The sequence below is a fragment of the Lycium barbarum genome, chromosome 6 (assembly GCF_019175385.1).
Source record: "Lycium barbarum isolate Lr01 chromosome 6, ASM1917538v2, whole genome shotgun sequence".
NCBI lineage: Eukaryota > Viridiplantae > Streptophyta > Magnoliopsida > Solanales > Solanaceae > Lycium > Lycium barbarum.
In genome coordinates, this window is record NC_083342.1 from 85,925,995 (window position 1) to 85,936,241 (window position 10,247).

Below are 10,247 nucleotides of genomic sequence, written 5' to 3' on the forward strand. Positions count from 1 at the left end.
TTCTTATCCCTACCTTGTGGAGGTAGAGAGGTTGTTTCCGATAAACCCTAGGCTCAAACAACGAAAAAGAATGCAAGAATTAGACTGTCTCGACAAATTTTGACATATCAAAACCATCAAATCAAACCATACCAAGGCCTACAAATCATAAAGCGCTACTAGTCGATGCTTTGCAGTTTGCACATTAAGTTTCTTCAATACTTTCTTGTTTATACATTGATTGGTCGGATCATAGAAACAAATTACAACTGGAAAGAGAGCATTGTTTGCACTAGAAAACAATGCAACTTTTGCACTGGATTTACATGAGTTTCTTTAACCTTAAAATATAATGCAACCTGAGTTGCACTATTTCGAAAATTTCTACTTAAGCTTTAAAGGGCCTAAAAACGATTAGATCATATCAACAAGAGCATTATTCAGAATAGAAACCAATGTAGGTTTTGCGCTAGCCTTTCATCAGTCTCTTTACTGTTACAACAAAATTGCAGAAAGAGTTTCACTAGTTCAAAATTTCTACTGTAGAGGGCCTGAAAACAATTCTCCAAGGAGCTCACTTTTTTTTTTTTTTTTTTTTTTTTTTTTTTGGAGATTGGTAACACCAAGGAGCTCACATTTCAGATTCAAACCCAATATTCCAAAATCCCTCAGGGGTTAAAGGAGGTGCATACCTGTATCGATGCCGTGAAACTCCATCATGATGCTCACACCGTAGGTTTTGCCTATTACCATTGGACTCTTTATCTTCACCAGGACGAACAGCATCATAAAACTTTTTACATTGCAGACATTCTATCCCTTTTAAATTTTCTCGTTCAGCTTTCTTTCTCACAGGTTCAATGTATTTGAAGCCTGTCGCACCAGACCTGATCGAAGGCAGCATTTCCTGCTTTTTAGGGTCATTATCAACATTCATGTCCTGAGTTTCGTCATCCGAGTTTTCAATTTTTTTGTCTTTTGAATTTGGTTTTGCATGATTCTGAACTTCATCCTTCATCACCTTTCCTAAGTTTCCTCTGATATTTTCCAGGGGGGTATCAAGAAAATCATCATGAGGATCAGGTCCAACTCGGCTTTGATGCGATCTGGTATCCCTCCAATAAGAAACAGGACGCTTTGTTCCAGCTGGTGGGCAGGATTTGACATTGGCTGGATTTTTAGGTGCAACAAAAGCACTTGAAGTTGGAGGTGAGATGGAGTTGGATCTTGGGATCAGGCTAGCTCCTTGGTCATCGTCCAACACCTCCTGTTTGTCTTCTTCTTTAATAACTTTGTAGGCAAAACCAGAAGCCTCGGGAACTTTATTTTCAACCTCTAATCAAGACAGAATAAGTTGTTAGTCTAGTCCGATTCCTTTTCCTATTCATTTGGTAATTAAATTAAACCTAGAATTTGCTAAAACGGAGAGCTTCCTTGTGCGGAGGCATAAATTCCAATGTAGATAACCAGAAAGAAGGAAAACAAAGTGAGCAATTATGAGGCGATTGATTAACATGTTTCTTTTGGGGGAGGAACCAAATAGAAGTCCTGTAGACAAGGTATGACATCAGAAGATGTATGCATCATGTTGAATAGAGTGTAGAAATAGCTACAAGTCACAAGCATTTTGAGAGGATTAAACCTTACCACGTGAAGTTAGAGGGCTCTGGTCATTCTGTAATGCGCTTTGTTCTAATAATTTGCTTTGTGCGTGCATGTTCTCTGAAGTAAGACCATATCTTGCACATAGAAATTTGTACTGTGATTTCAGACTTTTATAAGAAGCCATCATATCGTTTCTTTTCTTCTTCTCAGCCAACACCTCAGATTCTTTTGCTTGAATTAGAAGGAGTAACTTCCCATGTAACTCCATCCCCTCAGAGGAATCCTTGCTTCTCTCTCTCAGATTTGCTTGAAGCTTATCAATCTTTTCCTCCGAGTCTCTCAGTTTGGCTAGCACTTTTTTGTTCTCCTTCTCGAGCTCTTCTAACTCCTGCCCTGTCTTTGACCTTTCTAAAGAATACAAATCTATTTGTTGACGTAACTGATCATGCAACTTCCTTCCCTCCTCCACTTCAGACTTTTTATTCATGAGTTCTTTCTGCAGATCATACATACCAGTTTCCAGATTCTTTACTTTGGTCATAAGTAGCTGTTTCTCATTCTTGTATTGATTCAACATATCCTCATTCTTCATGATTTCTGCATCCAGCAACTGAACTTTTCTTAGTAGATTTTCTTGCATCTTCAGTCCTTTTTCTACTACAGCTGTCTTCTCTTTAAGTTCCACATTGAGTTTATCTACTGTGCTTCGTGTAGTTTCAAGCTCAGCAAGAAGTTTGTCCGTCTTCTGTTCATATTCTTTTAGTTGCTTGTCTTTATGTGCAGCTGAAGAAGTCTTTGACTGAGCCAATTGGACAAGCTTATTGTGCAACTCTAGTCCACCGTCAACTTCCATCGACTTATTCTTGAGTTCTAACTGCAACCTGCCAACCTCAAGCTCTGAACTCTGTTGTTTTTTCATAAGCAGGAGAACTCTATCTTCAAGTTCTCTGTGTGAGCTCTCATATTTGCATACAAGTGGGGCTCTTGTTTCAAGAAGCATACATGATCTCTGGATTGCTTCCCTCAAATCATTTATTTCAGTAGTTCTCTGTTTCAACTCATTCTGAAGCTCCTTAACATGATTAGCTAAGGACAATTCAGAATCGAACAGCTTTGCATTATCCATTTTCAGAGACTGGTTTTCTTCAACAACTTTCTGCTTTTCAAATTGCATGTTTTCCATCTGGAGCAACAGATCTTTTTCCTTTTCTTTCCATGAAGTTTCAGCAGCTTTTCTTGCCTCAGAATATATTAGCTGCAAACTATTAGAATTAGACTGGATGTTTGGGAAGAGTTGACTGCAGAATATATACTCTATCTGAGAAATCCTATCTTTTGCTTCCTGGATAGTGGCAACAAGAATGGTGCTAAGTCCAGAAACATACTTTGCATCAGCAATATTAGCAGGACATGCTGTCTGCGGAGACTGTTGGGGGTGGTCTGCCATATCTGAAAATAAATACACAAAATGAAAATCTGACATTTGCTAGTGTAATTCAACAGCGAAAGATATTACTTTATAGAAGAACTTTCCTTGCAGAGCTTTATTGGTGCAGCAAAATACTTTATTTTCTAATCAAACAATATGTAAATTTCAAAAGTTATCTGCAAGACAATCTGTAAGAAAATAATTTCAAGACTTCCTCTAAACATATATTTCCCGATATAGATCTATATTATACGGAGAGCACAGCAAAGATGTTGTGTGTTTGCTATGATTGGAGAACAGTTTCTGAAAAATATTTTCCATAAGGAAGTCATTTTCTGGTGTTTTCGTTATTGGAAATATATTTTCCAAGGGAACATTTTCTATCAAAAGGGGGAAATGGCTTCCAGTACCTATGCATGGAAATCATTTCCATGTACAAATATCCTGACTCTTACTCCATATCGCTTGCTCCAAACAACATTTAGACATTATTATAATCTTATGTTTTTTATAAGGAGACATTATTATAATCTTAATACTCATAAAGTTTCATCAAAACACTGTCCAATTTGCTGATAATATTATCAATCTCTAGTAATTTTTTTCCGAAAAAGTCCTGTTATAATCACCAATAGAACACTAAAAACGAGTGAGAAAACCACATATTTTTTGGGGAAACTGTTTTCCTCTTTCAGGCCAAAAACACCCCTTATGAGTAATTCCTTGCTTCATCAAAGAACATCCTTTATTTGATGTATCCAAAAGTGCAAGGTTAAATTTTATTGCAACAAGATATATATCTACCATGCTAGCATCTGATTTACATGCATAGTTAAAATGAAGAGATCAAAAACCCAAAGTAGACAAATAATTATGATAATTGTATTGTATGGATAGGCTTCCTAAACAAAATCTTGTGATTTTCAAGGCTCAAATGGATAGCTAGTCATAGAATTCTTTTAAGACAACAAACAATATACATTTTGGCTAAATTTCGATGAGGAACTAGAAACTGCCGTAACAAATATTGAAGCAAGAATTCACCCGACTCTTAACTTATTCCCCTCCCTTCCAGTTTCAGAAATCACACAATAACGATAAATATTATCAGCAATTAAAAAAAAAAAAAAAAACTCCACTGTCACGACATTACTCTACCTAACCTTTCTCCAACAGCAATTTCAGAAAATTGATGACCGTTACTCAAAATACTATCACAACAAAGTTTGAGGATCGCTTTAGCAGTAGAAGAATATACACCGATTGCATTTTACCATTCTCACCTCAGCTAAAAAATAAATTAGGGCTTCTCTTGGAAATGTAAAGAAGAAGAGATTATCAATAGATAAAGAGGAGAACTTACAACTAGTATTCGCCGGAAAAAAGAGATCGCCGACAAGTGGCGTTACCTTGCTGGAGAAGGAACACTTTTGAGTCAACTTTTGAAATTCAAGCGGGAATTGATTTTTGGAGCCTATTTGTTTATAGCGCGGTTTCCCTTCAAATGGACCGCTCATTCATATTTCAGAAAAGGCTTAAGTATGTCACATTTATATCACTTCTTAATAGTTTGACTTATTTATGTCATTAAACTATCGGAAATGGCTTATTTATATCAGTTTGACTTATTTATGCCATCATTTGTTACCAAATGACTCATCCATGTCATTTTTCATTGACATCGGTTTTATAATACCATATATGAAACGTAAACCTCCAACTAGATTATGGTTGTGGTGGGTCGGGTGTATGGGTAGTATTTTTTATTAATTTGAGATTTAAAATTGAGCTGGTTTAATTAAATAACGTAGACCTCTAATCATAAGCGAAGCTAGAATTTGAGGTTTGTGGGTTCTGAATTCAAATCTTTAACTTATTGGGTTCTAAATTACTAATTTATACATTTTACACAAAGTTCATAAAGCAAATAGAAGGTTTGAACAAAAGCTTGTGGGAAGCTTGTGGGTTCGGCCAACCTCTAATTGGAGGTCACATTTTATATATGGTATTATAAAACCAGCGTAAGTGAAAAATGGCATGAATGAGTCATTTTAATAGCGGTCGATGGCATAAATGAGTCAAACTATTGATAAGTGGCATAAATGAGTCATTTCCGATAGTTCGATGGCATAAACGAGTTAAACTATTGACGAGTGGCATAAATGAGTCATTTCCGATAGTTTGATGGCATATTTGAGCCTTTTCCGTTAATTTTTTTTATCTTCAAATGAGTCTAATTTTGGGGGAAATGGTCAAAAATGCCCTCTACTTTGGGAAAAGGGCTAAAAATACCTTCCTTTACAAATTTGGGTCAAAAATACCCTTTCTGTCATTAAAGTTTTCAAATATATCCCTGTCTTAACGGAAATCCCCAACATAACCCGATTTCATTTTTAAACCCGCTTCATTTAAACACGACCCAACTACATAAAAAATTCATATGTGGCCAACTTTCTCGAGTACTACATCTGGAGCCACTAGGCACAAGAGCGGGTAACCCATATGGATATTTATTTAATTGGGTCGGGTTTAAATGGAGCGAGTTTAAAAATGAAATCGAGTTATGTTGGGGATTTTCGTTAAAATAGGGGTATATTTGAAAACTTTAATGATGGGATGGGTAATTTTGACCCAAATTTGTAATGGAGACTATTTTTAGCCATTTTTCCAAAGTAGGGGGTATTTTTGACCCTTTTCCCTTAATTTTGAGATAATGGTCAAAAACACACCTCAAAGATCACCTTTTATGAGTTTTCTATTTGAATTATCCGATGTTTGCGTTTTCTACCAAAACTATCACCAATTATTTATCAAAACAAACATTGACTAGTATCTGTACATTCTTTTTTGTTTGTTTGTTTGTTTAAAATTGTGCCAAATGGCACTCCATGCGGATAACTAAAGGAATTAATTAGAAATATTTAAGAAAAATGATAGATAAAGGTCTAAATATCAATTTTTTGTGAGTTTTCAGCACTAGTGGAAGTGTGTTTTGATAAATAGTTAGTAATAGTTCAAGTAGGAAACCCCATCACTTGATAGTTTAGGTGTGTTTTGATAAATAGTTGGTGATAGTTCAGGTAGAAAATGCAAACACCTGATAGTTTAGGTAGAAAATTCAAACACTTAATAGCTCATGTAGGAAACTCATAAAAACAAGATATTTTAGGTGTGCTTTTGACCATTATCTCTTTAATTTTGCCCTTCAAAATCAAATTTATGTCTAGCAAGTCATAAGTTCTTTTAATGACGTTGTCATAACTTACGAATATGATGATGCGTAATTTATAATCCTCTAGACATAAATTTATTTTTGAAGAGAAACAATTAAAGACCAGTCCATTTAAATGACGAAAATTAAAGACCTAACACAAAATAGGGACAAAAGTGCAAATGACCCCCTCCACTCGTTACAAAGGATTGGGTTAGTGGATATGAAAAGGATAACTTACATAAACAGCTACCTTTTAATAGCTTCTAACAATTTATAGCTAATTTTTCTATATTTACAAATCGTAGCTAGTTTTTGTTGTATTTGGTTGTATTTCGCGTTTTTGAAATACAGGGAAATACACGGAAATACAAAATCTGGGAGAGTTCGCATTTTTGAAATACACTGAAATACAAAATCTGGCAGAGTAAAAATAGGCTGTATTTATGGAATAGATTCTCTTCTTTCATTTTAAATGGTAAATCAAATTAAATCAACCATGTATGACGCATAACTGTTGAAGTTCCATAACAACCCACGTTTCTCTCTCCAAATTACTCCATTCCAAACTTTTAGAAATACTTCCAAATACAGAAAAATATACACTGAAATACAATGAAATATGGTTGATTGTTTAAGAAATGTAAAATTGTAGTATGTGTATGTACAATGGAATACAATGAAATATATCAGAAACTGTTTCATAAATTAGAAATACATTGAAATACAACGAAATATACTGAAATACATTGATTTGCATTTCTCTAATAACTCCAATGCAAAGTTCATTTCACTATTTCTAACCACCATCAATCATAGCTGTCCAGCCAACATTATCCTTGGTAGAAACCAGACGAAATTCATCCATTGCCTTATTCACCAACCCATGATCAAGATAACATGATATCGTAACAGTAAAGGCAACAATATATTTTTGAGGCATTTCATCAAGCACCTTCTTCGCATCATTAAACTCTCCGCATTTTTCATAAAGTTCCATTGGCTTTAACCTCACGAACCTGTCTGAAGCTTTACGGTTGTGATGTTCATTATTCCAAATCCGATCAACTTGTGTGAAGGGAGCTCGATCTCAACCGATCCGGATCCGGTGAGAAGAACTCGATCTTAATCGATTGTGTAGGGTTGGAGAACTCGATAACCGTCCAGATCTGAGAAGAAGCCATGGATTCTGGCATCACCGACGGCAAGAGGAGAGAGAATTTTTTTCTGGCATCACCGACGGCAAGAGCAGCCTTAGCTGCGGTGGCGCTAAGGAGATGTCGGAGCCGAGGCGGCAGTGAAGGGAAAGGGAAAGGGAAAGAGGAGAGAGAATTTTTTTAGGGTTTGGAGAAGATGATAAATCTTAAATGTGTAGTGAGGGAGAATAAAGGTACATGTATTTCAAAAGTTACTGGACTAGTTATGAAATGTAATTTTGGAAAAATAAAGCTACAAAAATTAAATAAAAAAATAAGTTAGTTATTATTCATAAATAAATCTTAGAGGTAGCTATGATAGGTAAATTTTCCATATGAAAACTTGGGCAATTTGCAAGATTGTCGTGCGCTGGGGGTGGTAATTTTTACCCCTCAAAATGGTGGTCTTTAAATTTTGTCCTCCAGGCAAAAATTCTGCCTTAAGGCAGAATTTGCATTGGCAGAAATTCTGTTTGTGCCCATGCAAGTTCTGCCTTATGGACAAATTTGCAAATATTATGCCTTGCGAAATTTTGTCTTGTAATTTTTTTTTACTGAGCTGGGGTTCGAACCCACAACCTCAGGGTGTTAGGCGAAGGGCAAAACTTAAAGACCACCAATTTGAAGGGCAAAAATTAAAGATCACCCCAAATTAAGGGCAATCCGCGCAAAAAAAAAAAGTGAAAATTTTAGTGTCACTTGGCTCGTGGTAAGCCCGGACCTAACACTAATAGTAAAATTAAATTTACAATTACTTTATGTTTTCCCGCTCTTTGTGATATTAAGTTATTGAAGTAGTAGGTCGACATTTTCTGAGAACTCCTAAAAACTAAATTATAATATAAAAGTATTTGAAAGTTAAAGAAGAATTTCTTTTTATTTTAAAATAAATTCAAGATATAAGAGCTCTTTTTTTTTATTTCATTGAATGGTTTTGAGAATATAGTGTCTAATAATATAGATTGAACTTTATCATATGTTGTATTAATTTCACTGATTTTTTTTCTGAATTAAATCAATGTTCACTAACCAACTATTACAAAAAAAGATATTTGAGTGTTCAAGACATGCTGGCACGATTTTCAGCCTCAAATGAATAAAGAAACTATGATTTATCAATAATGAATAAGTGATGTTATAATTAATGGGAAATGAAATTATGCATTACAAAGCAACAGTGTATTGACGAAGCTAATCATTTGTTTGCAAATGTTTTTCTTTTTATTTTGCTTTATCGCACTGGATATTTCAATATTTATTGTTGAAATTCAACATCAAACAGGTTGGTGCATTTTTTCTGGAAAACATTCCAAGAAGTAAAAACAAATATGACGGTCATTGCTCAAATAATAAACATCACAAAACTATATTCATTGATTTATTAGCTATCCTAAAGTCATTGCTTAATAGCAAGGTCATCTCATCATATAAGAACTCGACAAATTATTGGTAATAATGTTAATGTCTATCTCTAGAGGAGTGCCACAAACAATATTGTAAGTGGAACTTATATATAGTTTTTTAGCTTAAGATAGAAGAAGAAGATCTATAAATAGACTTGTAAATTTGTGTGTTAGTGATATCCATCTCAGAAGATGGAATCATTCAGAAATGAATATGCACAATGTCTACCATGTCTCGGTAGATTTATTATGGCATAGTGTAAAATGTTTTTTGATCTCATTTTTTTTGTTGAGGAAAAAAAGTGTTCCTTCCCTCTCACTTTATGTGAAGGTATTAGTATATTATTTTAATTTTTTTCCTAAATATTTTGAATTACTAACTATGTGGACTTATATTACTTTTGAATGATTAAGTGGGCGTTTGGCCATAAAAATTATTCACTTTTTTCGATTTTTTTTTTCACTTTTTTTACTTTTAATGTTTGGCCATAAAAAATTATTCACTTTTTTCCAGAGTTGTATTCCAGAATACTGAAAACAAGAAAAACTTGTTTTTCAAAAAATTTCAACTTTTTCCACTTTTTTACACTACATTTCACCAAAAACTACAATTTCAAAAATTATGGCCAAACACAACTCCAACTCCAATTCCAACTTCAAAAATTCCAAAAAAAGTGAAAACGTTTTTGGTATTTATGGCCAAACGGCACCTAAAATAAAATTTATATACTTAAAAACTACAAAAATAATATATGAATTATTAGTTATTTTATTCTTGAATAGTTGCACTGCTACGTGAATCATTATATTTTTTAAGATTATTTTTGGTTGACAAAAGTTTATAATAAAGTAAATGCAAGTAACACATATTTACTTACATCGTAGAAAATTAGTGACTAAACATCAGTGCATTCAACACAAAAGACTGGGGATGGGGGGATTGAATTAGGGTCTTACAAAATACCTCAAAAGTACTTTTCTTATTTATCAAACTATGTGATGACAATTAAAGTAATATTAAACTAAATTAGGGGCACGTAAAAGAGGAATGAGACAAAAGCATAAAGATGACCACATGCCACTTCTAAAAGAAACTCTAAGAAATTACAAAAACGACCCTATAAGGATTACAAAAAAATCCTCATTATTGCTTATATATAATAGTAATATTGGGCCCTAGTATTTTGTCTAGAGCCAAGTGCACATATATAGTTGATTTAAGGACCGCTATTTAAGTTATAGGCAAGATATAAGAAAATTTGTAAGTTAGCCGCTTTAAAATCTATTTCAAACTTACGGGATTGAAGTTGAAAAAAATTTGCGCCTGAAATTACAAACTTTAGACATATAGGGGTATTAATTAGGCTTGTCAAAGGTAAAATTTAACCAAAAAAGCATGTTGCTTTTGCACGCAAACTTCAAAT

At 34.0% G+C, this 10,247-nt stretch overlaps 1 protein-coding gene across 2 annotated transcripts; it reads right to left on the bottom strand.

Annotated features, from left to right (window-relative positions):
- Positions 1–242: 242 nt before the first annotated feature.
- On the bottom strand, positions 243–4,528 carry LOC132644550 (protein gamma response 1). 2 transcript variants are annotated; one of them, XM_060361137.1, is made up of 4 exons: positions 4,377–4,528; positions 2,970–3,033; positions 1,627–2,839; positions 243–1,314 (listed from the first exon to the last, which is right to left on the bottom strand). In XM_060361137.1, the coding sequence occupies exons 3-4, from the start codon at positions 2,765–2,767 to the stop codon at positions 611–613; spliced, it is 1,845 nt and encodes a 614-aa protein (XP_060217120.1). In that variant the 5' UTR covers positions 2,768–2,839; positions 2,970–3,033; positions 4,377–4,528; the 3' UTR covers positions 243–610. The 2 variants fall into 2 exon arrangements, with proteins under 2 accessions (XP_060217120.1, XP_060217119.1); XM_060361136.1 differs by having other exon boundaries at positions 1,627–3,033.
- Between the last annotated feature and the right edge of the window lie 5,719 nt (positions 4,529–10,247).

What these genes read in the sequence shown, in the direction of transcription:
- LOC132644550 (XM_060361136.1), bottom strand. Translation starts at nt 3,031, where the DNA reads ATGGCAGACCACCCCCAACAGTCTCCGCAGACAGCATGTCCTGCTAAT. An exon ending in GAGCCCTCTAACTTCACGTG is followed by an intron (nt 1,315 to 1,626) that starts GTAAGGTTTAAT and finishes TGTCTTGATTAG; the next exon opens with AGGTTGAAAATAAAGTTCCC.